At 38.4% G+C, this 21,076-nt stretch overlaps 1 protein-coding gene and 1 long non-coding RNA gene across 3 annotated transcripts in view; one reads left to right on the forward strand and one right to left on the reverse strand.

The window, feature by feature from the left end:
* The window catches only part of LOC107053297, a 136,942-nt gene that overhangs the window by 76,644 nt on the left and 39,222 nt on the right, over window positions 1-21,076 (reverse strand). The gene's annotated exons all lie outside the window — the stretch shown is intronic.
* The window catches only part of CLNK (cytokine dependent hematopoietic cell linker), a 56,013-nt gene continuing 49,928 nt past the window's right edge, over window positions 14,992-21,076 (forward strand). For both annotated transcript variants that reach the window (XM_040699481.2, XM_015285811.4), the window contains exons 1-2: window positions 14,992-15,131; window positions 18,920-18,968. In XM_040699481.2, the coding sequence (XP_040555415.1) occupies window positions 18,958-18,968 (11 nt within the window). In that variant the 5' untranslated portion in view covers window positions 14,992-15,131; window positions 18,920-18,957. The remainder of the gene's footprint in view (window positions 15,132-18,919; window positions 18,969-21,076) is intronic.

Raw genomic sequence — 21,076 nt, forward strand, 5'->3', positions numbered from 1 at the left:
TATTCCAACTAACTACCAGGTGTGCAAATAAGTCTATCACTAAAATTACATTTAAATACAATAGGAAGGAAAAATATATATTCAAAATTAAAAGTAATTATTTCCTTTGTGGTTTTTTTGTTGTTGTTTTGTTATTTAATTTTATTTTAGGGTTTGTATTGTTGTTTGTGGTGGGTTTTTGGTTCAGTTGATTTTTTTTCTAGTTGGTATGGTTTGGTTTGGGATTTATATATATATTTATATATATATATTATTTTATATATGTATATATTTATTTATATATATTATTTTTATTTTTTAAGAATATAAGCTTTATGTTTTCAAGATTTCCTCTGAGAGTTGGAAGCATAATTCCCTTCCAAAGGGAAGCTGAATCTCACATAGCCACACAACTTTGGGGCTGTGGCATTGCAGAGAAAAATAAAATATATTGCAAGACTCACCCAGGAGAGTTGGCAGCAGCAAGCATAATGCTGGTCTTTCAATCATCAAAACAAAATTTGGAATCAAGTACACAAGAAAAAAAAACAGCAAAATGTGACAGAAATATTTTTATCAGCTGTAACTGCATAGAAGTCTGTTGATATGTAATATACAATGCCAACTTGGCAAATTCCCTGCAAACCAAAATAAGGGAAAAACTTGTAGGCCACTGTGAATAATGTTTGTTCAAGAGCAAAATCTTCTCTGAATCTCAATAAAAGTAGTTCTGATAGATACAAAAAAAAAACATTTCTTATTTTCATTTTGTCTTTTATCTGTTGTGATTATTCAGTAAGCTGCAGAAATCGAATTTTAAAGACATTAGCATTTACATGTAAAAACGAATAAAAAATGTGGCTAAGTTTTGTTTATTTCATAATACAAAAAAATCACAACAAAATAATCATCACCACCTGTAACTTCTGAGAAAGTGAGAGACAGGCATACTTGGCCTATCTGTCCGTAAGATTATGATGTCTTTTAACAACGTGATCTTTTACTGCATCACACAGCTAAGGTGCTTCCTTGACAGTGCTTTCAATGTGCTTTGAGCTGAGCTCTGTTTGGGAATACCCTCAGAAAACATCTTTCAGTATCTGAAACAGATGTTTCCAGCTGCTTACAAAAGCAATTACATGATTGTCAAGCAGCAATGATCACTGTCCAGGAAGACACATACTAAAGAAACCAGAATTACCCAGATCTGTCTCCAACATACACACAGCAGTAGTGAAATGAAGTACTTACTGGAAGTCAGCTTGCAAACAGCCTTCTTCAGTAACATTTTTCATTTTTTAAGACAAAAGGTCTCATTCTGCAGAATACTATCTCAGATAAATGTTCAGAGTCACTTCTTTTAAAACATCTCTTCTTTTTATTGCTGTTTCCTCCCATGGAAATTAGGAAAAATTCCTCAGGCTACTTGAAGTAGCTGTCTGTATTTCCCCTATCAATTCAGCAGTAAAGTATGCTTCCACTAATAGACCTTACACACGTATACATGCTGTACAATTACATCACACAAGCATTCAATACAAAGTATCAGACTTCAAAAGCTGTTAAAATATCTTTAATAAATTTGCCTCCTCAGCAACCTTTTAAGCTTCAGGAATTGATTATTATTTACAAAGGGCTGGCACTGGGCTTTTGCAGGGGGACATTGCTGAATTACGCTCAGTAACTTATAACTGTTGTGATAAAGGCTTCTTCAGTGTCTTTACGGACTAAACTTATTAAAAAAAACACTGAAGAAAGAGTAACAAATGACATACTTTTGCTGTTTTATCCTGAAACAGAGATTCTTTCATTAGCCAAGTGCTTTAGATACTATTTAATATGACAGTAGACATTTTTGTTTTTTCTACTACCATGTTAGAAAAATAACCTTTCCTCTAGTTCATAAAGGGAATTATATATTGAAGATTAAAATAATTCAAGAATTCATTTCAACTTGTTAAATGTACAATGCAAAAATAAATGCAAAAACAAATGCAAAACAATGAAAACTGTATAAAGCAAGCTGGGAGGTTTGATTGTAAAATAACAAATATGCTGCATAATCCTAGACCCCAAGAGTGGTATTTCTTCTATCTTTTAAAAGTGTGACAGAAAATTAAAGAAAAAATAACTGGAAAATAATTGTTGGTAACAACACTGTCAGTACATAAGAGACTACCAAGAGCAACAAATTAATTAGAGGCTCTACTAACAAATAATTATGGACAAACACCCAGTGGTGGTAGGACCATCAATAGCAGTCCTTTACCTTCACTGCAGTCCAGAGATGAAGGATGTAAAATGAAAATGCAAGGCAATTCAAAGGAGGGCCAAAATAACGAGTGTGGGATAGGACAAATAAGCTGTATGACAGGAGACCTAAAAAGCTCAACTTATTTCATAAATGCTTGATCATAGCTCCATGAAATAGCTTCTTGATAGTGAGAGGCCTTTGAACCTTGCTGACAATGACATAAGATGCAATGACTAGAAATAGAAATTAGACAACTTCAAAGTAGTTGAAATTTCACAAAAGATGACATTTCAGAGAAATGACAGCAATTAAATGCTCCAACAATTTAGCTTTACTAATACCTTAAGCCCAGATAGTAAGATTAGGTATACTTTTCAAAAGAAAAAACAACAGAATTTCTCTTTTAAAAAAGAAATTCCTTGGCTTGTGAACATACCATGAATGGAAGAATAGGGCTCAAGAATTTTTCTGGATTCAAACTTCTTGAATTTAATTAATAACACTCATCTTTTAAGTCCCATGGAGAAGGCACATCTCCTGCATGCTCTTCAGCATTAAAGCAAGGATTACCTTAGGACCCGAGGGAACAACATGGAGCTATATTGGCAGAGGGTTAGGAGAAGATTCTTTGCCAGTGGATGCTGGGTGTGAAACAAGCTCCCCAGTGCAACAGTGACAGTCCCAGGCTACCACAGTTCCTGTAGTGTTTGGACAATGCTCTCAGAAATATGGTTTGATTTTTCGGTGGTCCTTTGTAGAGCTAGGAGTTGGACTCAGGTGACCCATATGGGCTTCTTCCAACTTCAATGTCCAACTCTTCTACAAAGATATGATGGTATGATTACAAATTTTTACAAATTTTTACAAGAAATGCATAAAAATGTGTGTAAAGAACTGAAAATTTCCTCAACTTGAAATTTGGTGCTGCTGGAGCAAGGGTATGAACTCTCTCAGAAGCAAAAGAGTTCACCTATGGGGAAGGTGAAAACACTGTGAAGGATAAGCCTTCAAGCCTATCAGCTAGAATGCCCCATTCCAATTCTAAACTCAGTGGTAATTATTTTTTTTGTTGTTCATTAGAGGAGGAAAAGAAATCTCCTTCGCAGCATAAATTGCAGAAACATTCAGCTTCCAAAATTCCAGATTTAAAAAGTTTAACGTTTCTTTTTCCATGTCCTTGTCACAACAAAAAATTCAAACTTTGATAGCATTTTACTCTTACCCATGTTAAAATGTTTTTTGAGTACAGAAGTCTGTCTTTTCCTGACACTCACTAATATAAACAAGATAAAGCAAGATGTTCACATACACTGTTAGTTTTTGCCCTCATTAATTCCTTTAAATTAATCAAAACTAGTTAAAATTAAAATCAAAATACTAACATCATCTGGCCAGTATTACTGTTAAAAAAGAAAAAATGAAATACATACATATAATATCTACATATAAATCTAAGCATGCAAAAGTGCTTAAACAGAGCAATATTATGAACATAATCCTTTTCCTACTAATGGTGGTGAGGGTTCTGTATATGCTATTACTACACTACTCATCATTTTTTTTGTTCATAAGTGCATTAGCATTTAGAAACTCAGAATCAAAACCATGAAAAACATTTTGCATGTTTCATGCCTCAGCCCAAATGAGCTTGTTATTTCTGAGATGGATACTTAGGATGAGCATAATACCTTATCCATATACAAATACTTCAAATGTAGTATTTTAAACTTAAAACGTGAAAATGCTATTTTACATACAAGTCTAGTATTCCAGCCTCTAAACTTGAAAGAAAGGACTTAAGGTGGGACACAAAAGGGAAACTTATGGTAGAAGGTTTTTCTTCTAAGAAAAATTATCCTATTTCAAAGTTTAATACAAACCAAGTAGTCCCATAGATATATAGTTGCCTAAGTAAAGTCCCATAGATATATAGTTGCCTAAGTAAAGTCCCATAGATATATAGTTGCCTAAGTAAAGTCCCATAGATATATAGTTGCCTAAGTAAACTGAGAACTGGCTGCCCAGAGAAGTGGTAGAGTCACTGTTCCTGAAGAAGGGTAGATGTTGCATTCATAGAATGGCCTAGGTTGAAAAGGACTTTAAAGATTATCTAGTTTCAACCCCCCTGCTATATGCAGGGTCACCAACCACTAAACCAGGCTGCCCAGAGCCACATCCAGCCTGGCCTTAAATGGCTCCGGGGATGGGGCACTGACATGGTTTAGTTGTACAAAGGTGATGGTCAGTGGTTGGACTAGATCTCAGTGGTCATTCCAACCTTAATGATTCCATGATTCTATGCAAGTTTCCTGAGCAATTCCTATGGAAGTCTTGCTATACAGCTAATCTAGCTGTGCAAAGTCTACCTGTGCTCTACATCACAATTCCAGAGCAGTCCAAAAACTAAGACATGTTACCAGTGGTCAGAGGTTCCCTTTTGTGACAGTGAGAACTACTAGAGCCAGAATTGCTCAGTGATTCTCTGTTCAATTAGGGCTACAAAGATAATGAAGGACCTGGAGCATTTCCCTTATGAAGAAAGGCTGAGAGACTTGAGACTGTTCAGCCTAGAGAAGAGAATACAGACAGGATCAAATCAGTGCTTATAAACATCTGAAGTGCAGGATTCAAGAGGATGGAGCCAGACTCTTCTCAGTGGTGCCCAGCAACAGGATAAAGGGCATTGGGCACAAACTGGAACAGAGGAAGTTCCACATGAACATAAGAAAAAGCCTCTTTATTTTGAGGGTGACAGAGCACTGAAAGAGACTGCCAAGAGAGGTTGTGGAATCCTCTACCTCATGCTATGGAACCTGTGTTAGCAGGCGGAGTTGTTTTATTTATGTTTTAGTGACTACTTTTATTAACTGAAATCAAAGGGAGCTGTACTTTGGATAAAATAAATGCTATAGAAACATAAGCACTCCAAAAAAAATTTTTGTCACTTTAGAGTCAGTCCCCCAAATTAACGGAAGCCTTTTACCTGAATGTCTCAGTTTCTCATTAGTCAAATTCTGATAATGCCATGCTTTGAAAGATTTATTAGTCAATGTTTATGATGCACTCAGATACCACAATGACGTCATAGGAAAGTCCCTCACCAGTCTTGACATTAAAATCACTATCTTCAAAGCAGTTTCCAGCACCATGCAGTAAAATGATGAGATTCAGACTTAAGAAAGAAGAATCATAGAATAGCTTAGGTTGGAAGGGATTTTAAAACCATCCAGTTCCAACTTACTGCCATGGGCTGGTTGCCACCCACCAGATCAGGCTGCTCAGGGCCCTGTCCAACCTGGCCTTGAACACCTCCCTTCAGGGATGGAACATCCACAGCTTCTCTAAGCAATCCGTTGGAGTGTCTCATAACCCTCACAGGGCAGAATTTCTTCCAAATACCTAACCTCAATCTATTATCTTTTAGCTTAAAAATTGTTACCCCTCATCCCATCTGCTATAAGAGACCCCAGATCTTTCTCTTTTCTAGGCTAAATAACTCCAGTTTTGAGACTTTCTTCATAGGCATGCTCCAACCCACTGGTCATCTTTGCAGCTCTGTTCTGGAGCCTCCCGAACAGGTTGCTGTCTTTCTTTTGCTGAGGGCCCCAGAGCAGAACAGGTTATGTCTCACAAGAGTGGGTGATGTCTCCTGTGAGATACTACTCTTGTGAGACATGACCTGGAGACAAAGAGGAGAATCACTCCCTTCAAATAAATTGTTTCTGAACAAATCTCACTCATTGGATGTACTGTAGCTGAAACTTCAAGTAAATATGCAGTTAAACAGAGGGAAAAGAATTGGCATAATTTTGCCCACACAGAACTTCCAGAATTTCTTAAATTCTGAGTTCTGAGTGCACAACATTCCCAAAGCTCTGCTAATGCTGAATCTTTGTACAATCTCTCAAATTATCTCACATCGTTATGTCAAAACAATGCCAACAACGCACTCATGCTTTAGTTCTTGCTGAACATCACTGTGCAGAGCCAAGAATGTCTCAGTTTCTCAACTTCTCATACTGCCCCCAGCAGCAAGAGGGGCTGAGAGGACACAAGAAGCTGGGAGGGAGAGAACCAGGACAGCTGGCCTAAACCATCCAAACAGATATCCCATACCATAGGGCATCACATAAAAAAAACCCTATAGAAGTGAGGGGAGTTGACCTGGTGGGTACTGCTGCTGTGTCTACAAGCTCCCACATCCCACTGGGAAGGTAAGGAAGAGAACAAAAAGGCTATGTGGTTTTTAACCATTGGCCGTGTAAACCACAAGCATTTTTTTTAAACCAAAACCTTTGTTCTAGTAACCTGTATCAGGAAACTGAAAGAAAAACTATTAAGAAAAGCATAAGCATTTGCAGAAATCTTCAAGTGATGGGTTTTTAATTTGAGCTTTGTTGACTTTTTTCCCCCCTAAGTTTTCTAAACCATAGCATGAGGTTTTACTATCTTTTCTGTCTAAAATTGGTCACCTCCAATTTGAATTATTTAAATGTATTATTAGTAAAATTTCAAAGTACCTTGCCTTCAAGTCAAACTCAAGCATGGGATATGTTAACTTTGTTAACAAAAAAAAAACCTCTAAATTTGAAGTGCGGACATACATCACAAAAGCAATGCTCAGAATTCACTGTTTCAGTCACTGATTTGTTCTTCCATATAGAAGATCACCTAAGCACTTCTGAGCAATGCAGAGAAGCCACTATCATGTTTGATTTTCCCATCTCCTCCCTTACATCCACTTCCATGCCAGCCACCCTAGCAGGTAAGGATGTCCAAGCAGGACTTGAAGGTGCCTTTTACTAGGTTGTGCCACAGAAAAATGAACAAAATCTCCTCTGACAAATAAGTCTTCTGCAATTTTTGCAAAGCCAGGTTAGAAGCAAAGCACAGTTCTGAAGAAAGGCTGAGGTTAGAGTGAAAATCCTCCAGCTAGACAAGGAGCAGACACAGCATCATGCAAAAGGCTTCCTTAAAACTGGAATCCAGGGCAGGTGTGCCTGCAGAGCCCATCCAAGCCTTACGAATCAGACCTAGTCCAAAGGATGTACATCTATTCCATGGGTATGTGGCCCTGTAATGAGTTTAACCCTCCTGCAGCATTTTCAAGCCACTGTCCACTGTAGAGGGATAATTGCTTTAATTTAACTCTATGCAGTAACTTAACCCAGACAGAGCCATGGCTCGATGCTGGCCAGGCACCCTTGACCTTAAAGCTGTGCTTTTGCTGCAGGATTTTGAAGGCATATTGAGATGTGATGGAGGTAGAATCCAGCTTGTACACAGACTTCATATTCTGCAACAGGGCTGGCTGGAGGAATATCGTCCACGACAAAAGTATCCATGTCCAAAAAGTAGCAGCATGCACAAGATAACCAAGGCCATTGGTGAGCTCCCCATCAAAGGGGCAGGTGAGGAGCCACAGGAACCTGGAATGACTCACAGCACTGAGCCTGGGGAGGCACAGCCTGAAACTGCAGCAAAGCAAACTCCTCAGGAGCCAGGTGCAGTGGGGGACATTCAGGAGGGAATCTCACAACAAGACAGAGACAATCCCATGCACAAGCACCAAGCCAAGGGCCTTTGTCTGGGTTGTAGAGATACTAATGTTTTAACAAGAAAAAGCAATGATCAATAGCCTTACCAGAGTCAAGTACACATCAGATATGCCTCAGGCTTCATAAAAAATTAAGTGCATGCATGGAGGAGGAGGTGTTGTAGTTCACTTTTTTCTTTTTTTTTAATACACTGAAAATATTTGAAGGCTAATTTAAGTAGCATCAGAAGTAATTCTGAACATAAACCATTATCTCCAAGACTTTCTCTGTTGCCTTACCAGAGCAGCATCACCCTGCTCAGTGCTGCAAAGCAACTGCAGCAACCCTCAGCTCGGTGCTGAGCAAACCACCTAGGCTGGTTTCACTAACAAGCAACAAAACAAAAAGTACAGCTGCAAAGGGTAAACTAAGTTCTAGTACTTTCTTCAAGCTACTCTCTGTAACTATGAAAATGCTACAAAATTAGTCACCCCAGCTGTATCTCTTCAAATAGGTCCATAACAGCACATGTCCAGGCATCTGTCTACAGTAAGCACCAACTAGAGCCCATGTAGCAGCATGCAAGCTGTCTACTTATCAGGCTGTCCACTTGCAGTCTGCTCTTGCAAGTTAGGCAAGGAGAGCACATCCTCGCTTCAAAAGGGACTCCTGGTTTAGGGCTGCTGTATCAACGCACCCTGCAGGTAAAGTCCTCTTAATGTTCCTCTGAGTCCCAATGTGCTCAACATCATCAGATCTGCTTTGAGAAGGTTTTATGCTCTGGGAATAAGACAAGACAACCCAGTACACTTAAATATTTGGCTACTGGTAGGCAGCAACACAACTTTGCTTTAGTTGGCAAGCTGAATACAATCAGCTGTAGCAATGCCTGATCATTTGTATCCTCAGCAGAGTGTAACTGTGCTTTCCCCCGACTTGTCCCTTCTGCAGAAAACAAAGGAATCAGCACCTCCTCTGAGAGTGACCCTGGAGCAAGAAAGCAAACCTTCCTCATGACAACATACAGGCAGGTAGGATGGGGCAGCAGGGAGGTTGACCATGAACACTGAACAAGAATCTGAGGCTCCAGGGCTACCTTGTGTTGGCACAGCATGTCCATCTGCTGCTGCAGAAGTAGAAGCACGACCAGCAGCTCCCCCAACATCCCAGGGGGTCTCCACAGCCATGCTGGGGAACACAGTGTAAGGCATGAAGGGACACTGGGGAATAGAGAGGCTTCTGCTCTGAAGCAACTTATCACATCAGCAGAGCATTCCAGTTCACACAAAGATGGCAGAGTATCCCTCCCCATTCAGGATACTGGCTCACCTATTGGCTTCCTTCCAGACAGCAAGCGTAGCCAAGGTCTCCACTAGACAGACAGTGCTAGCTGAAAAGAATGTTGTTACCCAGACCATGTGCCTGACCGGAAATGGGGCTGTTTAGGTCTCTGGCTGCAGGGTCTGAACCTGCTGCTGCATTGAACAGTGGCAGAGATACCACCCACATGAGATGTGAGCAGGTGGATGATCTGCTTAGCCTGGTGGCAGAACTCAAGGAGGAAGTGGAGAAATTAAGGAGAATCAAGGAGTTTGAGCAGGAGGTAGATTAGTGGAGCAACTCCCTTCTAAAACTACAAGAAAGGTGCTGGGGTGATTCTGGACATCCCACTGACACTAGTTATGTTCCAGGGCCTGGGCAAGCTTGTGAACACTGTTGTGGCTCCTGCTCAAGAAAATTAAGAAGTGTCTGGGCATGCAGACAACGAATGCCTCTGTGGAGAATCTTGTCTTAGATCAGCTTTCCATCCTGTACGGGGACTCCATGCATTGTAGCTGCAGCCTTTTCTTATTTTGAGGACTGGACTTTTCCATGCCTACCATTACTGCTTCAGGACCTTGATCTCTACTGGCTTAGGAGACTTCATGGCCCTGCAGAAGAAGCTGCCCTACATGGCATTCAACTTCGTGTACATCCTGGTGGGGCTGTTTCAGCCATTAACCTGTACTTTCCTACAGAATATCAACTCAGGTGTTTTCCACCAAAGGAAACACTGACTTTGGAATGTGCACAGAAACCCATCCAGAAGGACTTTATCCTCACACTCACAGACGAGCCAGCTCAGCTTATCTGGTGTTACCCTTCACAAAGGAAAAGATGGGTTGATATGGTCAACAGCATCTTATCTTGTGAACCAGAGAGGCTCCTGGCTTATGCTTCCTGCTAAACTTTGAACTTAGTAGCAAATGCAACTTTTTTCTTTTTTTTTTTTTATTAGCTGCATGCCAGACCAGAAGCTTATGGTTTCCAGGGTGGCAAAAAGTCACTAATCACCTACTGTCACTGTGGTACTCTGAACTACATGTGTATAACACCTAATGAGACCTGCATCTCTATGCTAGACAATGTTACATCAGTGCTATAGAAAACATTACGTTTGTATGTAATATTTTGTGCTGAGGTACAGAAGGTGCTGATGGGCACAAAGAAGACAACCATGGTTTTATTATTATTTTATCCAGTTGAAAACTCCCCATGGGAATCTGTTTCAAAGCAGGCACAAGAAAAATAGCAGTAATTAACTCACGCTTCTCATCTTTGGAGCAAAGCCCAGCTTGATTTTGTTTAGGGAAAAAAAGAAGCAGAATATGAAATTTCATTCTAATGCCTGGAAAACATGATAGTGACACTGAAACACAGATGAGTGAGAAGATACAGAAAAGCAACTGCCCAATTACTCAACTGCTCCTTCATGCCCCAATTAGACATGACACTGAATAACTTATCTTGTCATATCATCTGAACTAGAAGAGACAGAAATAAAGTAGGTTTTCTCAATGTTTTAAAGGCACAGCAACCAGCAATGCCTCACTGATCCATTTGGCAATTCCCTATTAGCACCAGGCAGCTCTGTGTCAGAGAGCAGCCTGCAGGTTACCACCTGATCCAAAAGGCATGATAAGGTCAATCAGCAGTTTCAAAATATTTCACACAGATATATCTAGGTATACTTAGTACGTTCCATTGAACAGCTTTTCCACACGATGCCCTGCTCCCTCAACAGCAAAAGTTATTGTGCCAATATTTCTGTTAAAATATACATTTTTAACAAAAGTGAAACCTGCCAAAATCTAGGCAGATGAGCACCAGGAGATTCACACTGACCCATATTAGACATTCACATCCTCCCCAGGCCCCCAGTGCAGAGAACGGAAAGAGTCAGAGCACATCACAGAGAACACAAATGATTCTGAGAAGCATCTTTTAAGAACTCAGTCTCTCTCAACTGAGAGCAGAGTAAGCAATCTCCTGCTTCAGCTTGCTAAGCTTCACATCTAAAACTTACAGTGTGCAAACAAAAAAGGGTGAACAGAACCATCAGCTGAAAGAGAGCTAAACACATCTTTGTGGACCAAAATTTCAGCTTTCTCATTTCCACAGAAGTTACTTTTCCTTCATTCTGACATGGACGGGTACAAGATTTTTTTCTGCATTTGTTTTAATGTTTTTTTTTTTCAACTGATTGTTCACTCTACCGAAGCAAACACCACTGTTTTTTGTTTGTTTGTTTTTTTTACAGCTCTATCAACATAATCTCCCTAACAACTCTAAGGAACTACAGTAGCAGTTGTATATCACATCCAGTAATTAAACAAAGGCTCCCATAAGTCTTCCCTAGCATTGTGATCTTTCAATTTAGTTTGGAAGAACACTTTTAGAATTAGAAGATGTGATGTGACCTCATTTATATTGACAGCATTGATACATTATGCAAACTGTGACCTTGATTACACACAGGCATTTTAATGTGGAAGTGGTCTCCAACCAAAAGACTATAGCAGTGGTACACAGTACATAGATCCTCCCACTCCCAAGCAGATGTGCCAGCCTCATCTACATGAGCAGAACACACACTAGTATTTACTGATCAGAGGTTTGGCCTTGTATTTGAAGTTGAGAGATCTGTAGGAAATTAACCCAGGAGTCAGCAAAATCCATTGGAAATAGAGAAATGTTTTGCTTTTCCAAGCAACAGAACAGGGAAAATTATCCACAGAGGTCTGAAAATTAACCCTTTCCTTGAAAAGTTTAAGTGCAATTCTGTAATACTACACCCTGCTCACGACTGTTTCAGGGCAACAATGCACAATATACATATACCATGTATAAAAGAAATTCTGTTATTATTCATAAAATTATCCACCAACAAAATGGGAGAACTGGATGTTTTGTTTGGTTTATGGTGGCTTTTTTGTTGTTTGGTTTTGGTTTGACTGAGTTTCCATTGATCAAAACAAACAAAACCATCTTATAGTATGCCATTTGTGTCCTACAGCTATTTTTCATTCCAATTTTTCTAGATACTACTAAAGTTGTGTTGTAAAAGCTGCCCCTTCCCACCATAATTAATCAGCACAAGAAAACCCACTATTTTATTAGAAACTGAGACCCTGTGTTGATGAATAACTATATTATTTCCAAGTGTATGTGATACACCTTTGCAGACATCAACAATAAAATAATTAAGAAAAACAAAAGTTGTAGTTATGAAAGGGAAGTAGAACAGACTTCTGAATGTATGGATTTCAGTTCTTTATCCAAGAGCTAAAAGAAATAAACAGAATATGCAATATCCTCCAAAAGAGTACAACCCATTCTTCCTGCTGCTTTGCAGAGACAAACATTATGTCTGTGGTGTTCAATAAAGGGCATCTACACCGACCTCATTAAGCCTCAACTGTTCAATACAGTAAGCTTACAAGAGCAGCTTTACATGGGACAGGAGAGCATCCTCCCCACCACAGGAGAGCTGCTAGGACCAAGGATGCCTGGGGTGTTCCTACAAAATTAAGCTTGTCCCGCAGGCAGTCCACAGGCTGTGCACCAAAGCAGCCATGCACACAGAAAGCTTGTAGGAAGATAATCATGCTGTGTTTTCATCTGCTCTGGGATGCTGTTATTTTAGAAGCATAAAGACATGGGCATTGAGTCCGTTCCCTGTAAATGAGACATTCTCTTAACAGTGAACAGCTTGGACGCTAAAGTAGCAATGTACCATTTACTAAAGGCAAAGTCATATTGACAGCAACTGTAATGTTAAAGGAGCTTTTTCTAAGCAAATGAGAACAAAATTTAACAGCTAACCACTTCCAGATGCTGTGAAAATTTCTGAGGGAAAATATCAGTTTCCCCTGAAACTTCTGAGGAGTAAGAATTCCCGATTCTTACAGATTTAAGCCGCTGTCAATATATGATAGCTCTGGGATGACAGCTGCACAAAAATTGAGACTTCTCACTCCACAGTAGTGGAACATACCTTGTTGTTCAGTCTTAAGTAGATATGGAAGTATGTGTGACAAATGTATATGATACACAGAGCCATTAAAGGCTTGTTCCCTTAAAGTTAAATAGTGCTTTTATAAGTAGTACCTTTGTGAACTTGCTGAACATAGTCTGAAAATAAAATTGAGTTCATAAATCTCAAAATAAACTGTTTCAAAGTTTTTTTAAAATAAAAAAACTTTTTTCAGCTGAAGCATTGGTGGAACCTATTTTGCAAGTAGACAAAGATTAGCCAAAATAATCTTTGCTTGCAAATAAAGCAAGCCTAGGCAATAAAAAAACTAATTAAACAGTCATGAGCACAGCATGAAGGATGTAATCCCACCAGAAACTGCTCACAGATAGAGAACTTTCTATTCTATAACACATGAGCAAGCACAAACTACAGGAAAAAGAAAGAGGTCAAGTTAGCATTACTTCAGTTAGATAAAACACTGAACTGAACAGAAAAACGAGAGCAAAGGATAAACATCTGAGGAATCATTCCTGCAATATGTAACAAAGAGTCCATCCTACAATGGACAGTAGTAAATGGGACAGAATATAGTGTCACCACTATTCCACTTCTTCCTAGGAATTTCTGCAATTACTTTCTTTAACCTGAATATATAGGACCACCGGTAGCAGAGTAAGGAGAGGGAGAAAAAAAAACACTTGAATTTTCAGGTTGCTTTACAAGAAAATAGAGTTCCTATCTGTCCCCTACAAGAAAAATTAAGCAGAACAGGAAGACTCCTGTTGACTCCAGTTTCTGCTAAATCAAGACTATAGCTACGGAGAGTAATTATGAAATTGTCCATCTGCCACAATGACTACTCCATGCAAAATTTTAAGTTTTCATTTATACATACAGTACTGTAAATTGTATGGTTTCAAATGCTTTCATAAAAATCTCAGATAAAGCTTAACACAGTTTTCAAGTACAGCCAAATCTGTACTGGTTTGCAAGCCATATGCTAAACAAATTGAGAGCTGGAATAACCCATTACATTTTAAATGGATTTCCTGGACAATGAGCAGATTTTCAGATAAGTTTTTTGGCTGATAACTACAAGCCTGCAGCAAAGCTGTACTTGGGTGGGGGGGATATCAGCCTAGAGCAGGAATACTTGTTTTGGAAGTGACATTACCAAGATTCACTGGAGCTATACCACTGTGAGTGCCCCATGCATGCTAGTTTCTTGATCCCCTCAAATGCTGTCACACTCTCATGCTGGACATCATTGCTCATGTTATAGTGTGGGTGGATCTTTTCATGATGTATGGCTTTCTCTCAAATCAACATTACAATTTATTTTCTCCAATATATTGATTTTAATAGAAATATATGTATCATTTCTTAAATACACTTCTAGACATATATTTTAAAAATAGCATACATAGGTCTTATGCTTTAAAATATAAGGGAAAACATTCTTCGTATTCTACACAGTTGTCCTATATAAAGGTATGAAAATCCACTGAGATCTCAGGAACCCAGTGTAATAAGCACATTATTCCCTAAATATTTGTTTCTCTTGAGAATTACATAATAAAATAGTTACACATCTTAAAATAACTTATCAGCTCTTTGAACAGCTTGAGAAATGAGGGGGGGAAAAAAGGAGGAATCATTTTTCCTCAAAAATTGAGAAGCTGTCTATCAGAAGAAATTTATTTGCTCCTTGTAAGATTTGAAACAGGTGTGAAACAGAACAGAATTATTGAATACAGGTTAAAGTAAATGAGTAAGAGAATGCATTTTGTGTCTTATCTCACTTTGAGGTAGATGTGCAGATAACTAATAATGGTTCAGCACTCATAGTGCTGATTGGTGCCTGTGTGTGCTAGCCATCCACAGGAAACTCTCCAAAAAGCTGCAGAATACAGAGACCACTTGCACTTTACCAACTTGAAACCATCACTGACCTCCAGCTAGCTTTGTGAAGTATCTCGCAATGGCGTAAAATTTCTTTACAGCGGTAACCGTCTCCACATTCTGCTAGCTCAGAGCCCAAGCACCTTAAAGGAAAGCAGCTGTGAGTTGCCCTTGTTTCTTCCTATGCTCTTCTGATTCAAAAATATTTCTTGGCTTTTAAGAAAGGGATTAGCCCATTTATTAGTCTGTTTTTCTTCTAGCAGGGTAGTTTCTACTACAATTTAAAACATTTGGTTTTGTGATTTGTAGGCCCTGCAACCCACCTCACTGGGCTGCCTCTTGGCTCATGCTTGCAATCTTAAACCAAATGCACTCTTAAATCAAAAAAGCCTCTACCAAACAATCAGTCTTTTTTTTTTGACTAATTCCTCTGTATGTGACTTCTGCATTGCTAAATTCTGTTTAGAAACATTATTAAAACAGCACAGTAGTATTATTTTCCAGTAATAAACAGATATTAATAGCTTTCTAACTATAGAGAATATTGGTGGCTCCTATTAGAGATATTTTGTTACTACAAAGCATCTGGTTGCATATTTGGCAAGGGATAGAATCAAACTAATGTGCTATTAAAATAAATTGAACAACGTGCTAATTATCGCCAGAAAAAGATTAGTGAAATCAGATTGTATTCATTTAAATCAGATAATTAAATTCTTCCTGCTACATGTAACTGTTTTCTGTTGTTTTGAAGACAGACACTGAAAATAATCATGGCAGTGCCATTTGACAATAACTTCACACCTGCTTGTAAAACAACTCTTTCAGATCCCACCACTATACCCCACTGTATTCACTACAGGAGGCCAGGTACTACAAAGCAGTTTGGAAAGAAATGGCACAGGACACTGGCAGCATGAAAATTAATCTACCAGCATTTCCTGTACCTTGCCTGTAGTTTTATAATTGATTTACTGAATTATGTATGCAGCAAAATTCATCTATTTCAGTTAAAAGGAATCACAATTTTATTATGAGAATACAGGAGGCCGATGGAGAGAGGATAAGCAGTATTAAGGTTTATGCAATGCCTCTGTAGTGTCACAGTCACTGAATGAGGACCTGGCTCCTGGTAGACATTTTTAGCTATAAGAACCAACATAAAAGTTGGTTAAGTTTATTAATTTTTTCTTACAGAACTGAAAAGCAAATTCTGTAGTTCTTCCTCCTGTGGTGCCTGATCAAGAATCAGGCTGTGCTGTGAGCTAGATCTTCACTTTTTTTTTTTTTTAAATAGGTGTCTAAATGATTTAGAAGCTTATGTTTCATTTTCAGGAGCAAATTATTTACATGGTAACCAATGCTTGATTGGAAAAAAGTAACTTTTTTTTTTGCGTTAACACCACATATCTCATTTGTTTTGGAGGTGGTTTTGTTTTGATTGCTTTACTTTAGATGTCCTGCACAAAACCTTTCAAGTGCTAACTAGTAAGTTGTTTTTAAGACAAACTAGCACTAACTATTCACAAGAACAGACTATTCTTCTCAAACACAACATCTCTGCTCACATTAAGATACGGGGTCACTCAACAACATTACATGTTCATGAGGTTTGTTCTATTCTACTCTGTTTGGACAGACAAGCCATGAAATTTCCTGAAGATGCCAGAAGTCTGCTCAGGCTGTGCACTCAATCTCTGAAAGTAAAAGGCCCAGGAACTCTGCCATATTTTGTGCACAAAAGCAAGGGCACACACTTCTCACCTTTTCTCCTTCCGGAGAACATTTGAAATTTCATTCAAGCAACAAATTTGGAAGTTCTTATCAATTTTCATTGTTCTCAGCAAACATGAGTACTTAGGTGGCTTTTTAACAATGTTTCATACGTTGACTGTAGCTATTTCTTCATGCAGTACATAAAACCTAGTTCTCATTTTCTCGTAATCATTAGCTCTGCTTTTAATAAACTCCTGGTGGCATGGGGTCTTTATATTCTTTGTTTGTCATTAACTGACCAGAAGCATCCAATCTAAACTCAGCTTGTGGGAAAGTAGCTTTAGTTAAAATTCACTGTCATTTTAACCCATAAGAGATAGATATTTAGAATTTGCATTGTTTACTAAGCTAATTCCAAAATTTAATCTGTAACAGGAATGTCTGATAATTTGTCTAGTACTTACTCCAAGAAAATTATTTCCAAAGCTGCTCATACCACAGCAAAAACTGGAACCCAAAACCAGCAGGTGAGGTGTAAGCTGTCAGAAGAGTGGCTCATCAAAGCAATCACATGGGGAAATTTTTGGGTAGCGTTTCATCTCTGCTGTTTCTAGATAGGCTTAGTTAGAAGAAATAAGGAATTAGGCGATGAATCATCACATTATTCAGCTATGTTGTTATTAGCATTGCTTTTAGTGTTCATCTCTCTCAGTTGAATGTCAGCCTTTTTGAATTTTTCTCCCTACTTCATTTTATATACCCACTATTCACGTCAGTCCCTCAATACACTCAAAGTAGCCCCTAGAATCATTGCATGCAAAAGGCAAATCAAACAAATTTTGCAATTTTACTCATATTGTCCTCCCTTTATTTTAGGCCTTGTACTTTTAAGTATCAACCTGCACAAAAATGCAGAAGATGAATTAGAAATTTAATACTTACAATATGCAATAACAATCCTCTGATTTCCAAGATCTTGAGTAACTAGTAGTTGTTGGAGTTGCTACACATTTACAACTTGACTTATGCTACCTTATAGTTCTAGAGGGCTTTCTTCCGAATATTTAGCACTTTCCAGATATCTGAAGCATAGTAGCCAATATTTAATGCTTTTGTTACTCTGTGACAGAAGTTAACTCTCTGGTGAGCTTTTTAAGAAGTTAAACATTTAGTCAAAAGCTTTATTTCTTTTTTTCCTTCTAAAAAAGAAAGCCACATCTTACTGGATTATTATGGTCTCGATTTTTAGAAGTAGTTAAGGAATCATTTTTACCTATCAGACTAATTAACTCTAAAAAATAAAAAATTGTGGCTCACTACAGATAGCATTCATCAATAGCTAATATGGGCACAAGATATTTTAAACTGCTCTATGTACATACTGTCTTTTCAGTAGAAAACTGGAAATTTTGTGATGAGTTTGAAGTCCTACCTAAAAAGATAACATGAAATAAAGACATAAGACAAATAAGACTTTTTTTTAAAAAAAAAAACCTTTCCCTACAGTTTTTAAGCTGAGAGAAAGTAATGGCAATGGACTGTGATAGAATAAATGGAAAAAGCTATGATTTCTATACATCCAAATTATAGCACTACTAAGGATTCTGTTAAGAGAGATGAGTCAGAAACAAGTGGAAAACAGATTGAGTAATCAGTATAAAAAACCTAGCAATAAAATAGTTGAGAATTCTGATATGGCTTTTAGAATTGTAGGCATCTCCAACAAAACTGAAAAAAAAAAGTCAAACTTTAAGAAGTGTATGCATGTGTTTGCATTCCCTCACTTGGGACCAAGGAGCTTCAGAGACCCATAACATCTAGACGTAGTCTTTACAGAGCCTCTTCAAACTTTATTCATAGTTTGTAGCACTTAAATTTCACTTTAAATTCTCACTGGAACACAGATCTTTATGTATAGATTCCATTCGTGAGCGTGCAAAGCGCAGCAGTAGAACAATGTGCACATGAATGAAAGCTTGTTCAGGTACGATGAGTTTTCATTAACACCATCTTTAAAAACACGGCCATGCCATACACATTCAATGCTGGTCATAGTCACACCTTAGACTACCTACTCCTGCCAGAAGTGAAAATTTTCTCTTCAGAATAGATGATACCACAGTTTAAGTTTCTCCTCCTCCCCCTTCCCCCCCCGCCTTTGCAAAGCTAGGAAGAAAAGAGAAATACATACATCTAGGTTTTTAAGACTCTACATTTCCTTTCTCATCACAGGCTTCCTTGAAGATCTGCATTTCCACAAGACAGCAATTATGAGCACAGAGTAAGTACTGTATTTAAACATTTGCCAGCCTCATTGGCACTCTTAGTAATTACTGCATTTTGTTATTGATGTTATTATGTTTCACTTCTACTAAAAGTTACAGGGCAGTCTCACTGTCTTTCTGCACCTTCTGGAGTCTGTCCCTGCCTTCCACCTTGGTCCTTTCTGAAACTGTCCTCACCCTGCCTCACCTCCTAGATCTCGAATCACTCCTCACAGAATTTCTCAAGTGTGAGAATCTCAGAGAATCTCTAACCCCATTACATTTACCTCTATGAGTTCGCACACATTGAGTATATAAAACTCATCCATCATTCTAGCAGAGCATTTCCTGGATTATTTTTTTTTAGGTGGCTGCAGAGCCATCAGCCTGACACTGGTTACACAGTGCTATGCTAGAGCTGATGGGATGCAGAGAAGCAGTGAAGACAGCGCAAATTACACATATACAGCTTCTACAGATCTCAAGAGATAGATAAACTGAAGGATCTTCCTAACCCTTAGAAACATAGCTGCAGCATCCTGGAATTATCTCATAGGAAGATCTGGCAGCAACTGTGAATAGGCAAAGTCTAGGCTTGATTCTGAAGCCAGTTAAATGCACTGAATGCACGGCCAGAATCATTTATCTGAAATCACATGCAAACTCCATAGCACAGTGCAAGCTTTCAGAAACCCATTGTGAAGCCCTTTACTGGAAACACTACCTTCTATGTCTCTTTTTAAACAGGGATATTTGAAGATAAGGCTTTTCTCAGAGTAGTTCTAGAATTACATGTTGATGGATTGATCTACAAGGATGTTTAAAATAAACTGAAACCAGGAATTCTTCACTGGTAATAAGAGGACTTAATATTCATTAGCAGCATGAGGCTTTTTGAGAGGGTGGCTGCTTTTCCTTTGTTCAGGCTGGGTTACTCCATACAGAATCACCTCAAGATTTCCACAAAGACTAAAGGATCCCCATAGTTCATTGAACTGGACTGAGCATAGGCTACAGTTCAAAAGCTCTCTGAGCTCCCCAGCAGCCAATTTCATATTTCCTGCTTGTAAAGCTGACTTTCACTGGAGAATCTGAACTTGAGAATTCAGAGTTGACTTTTTGAGGTTTCTTTTGGTCTTTAAGCACTCCAGACACCATAAACAGTTACTGCAGAAACACTCTGTAACTAGATTTAGTAAAGAAAGTAGCTGAAACTGCTCACAGCTGACAACTGGTAGTAATGCACCCAAAGCAGCTCAGTGATCAAAACTACTCACCTGAGCACTGCAGATCTGGAGCTAAAACTAGCTTTATTAGATTCACCTGGGCTAAAATCTCTCCAGATACAAAGACACACAACTAGGTTTTATGCATGGGGGGTGAGTGGAACTTGCAAGTGTGTATGAACATAACCTAAGGGAAAAAAAAGCATGTCCTGGCTGGGAGCTCTTCTTTTATTTATTTATTCTTTGCCAGCATTTCACTGTAAGAGAGAATTTGTATAACAGCTGGTATCAGTTCTAACTGCCTGAAAAATGACACCTAGGCAGCAGTGTTCTTGTTCAGCTAGGAGAAAAGAGATTCTTTCCCTTCTCAGAGCTCACTTTTAACTAAATGGGAGGTCCTCATAAGCACCTATTTTCTGAGCTTTCACAGAGAAGAAAAGGCAAGTTAAAGGGAGTTAGACTTTCAGAAGATGCTAGATTTAGGATCAAGAAAGGGCACATCTGATTTGGAAAATAAAGAATAGTTCCTGAGATTTTGCTAGACCTATCAGATCTATATTTTGCTATAGCTGTTTTATTGCTAATTACACAGCTACTTAACTCACCATTTTAGCTTAACTGCCTCCTTGAGGCTGACTGATCAGTTGCAGAACTGAGGCACTATGCAAGCATATTACCTTGAAAGCATTTTAAAAAAAATCCAAGATTATGACAATGTATGAATTTGAACCTTGACGTACAGTGTTCTATAGATACAGGAATTCAGTAATCACTGAAACTACTGCATTTGCTAGATCCACCAGCAGTGAAACACATGCCTGTGAACCTGACCTGGATACTTTTGTGGGAAAAAGTGTATAAAGTCATTTAGCATTTGTAGTGTCAGTTATAGTCAGCAT

The sequence above is a fragment of the Gallus gallus genome, chromosome 4 (genome assembly GCF_016699485.2).
Source record: "Gallus gallus isolate bGalGal1 chromosome 4, bGalGal1.mat.broiler.GRCg7b, whole genome shotgun sequence".
Classification (NCBI taxonomy): domain Eukaryota; kingdom Metazoa; phylum Chordata; class Aves; order Galliformes; family Phasianidae; genus Gallus; species Gallus gallus.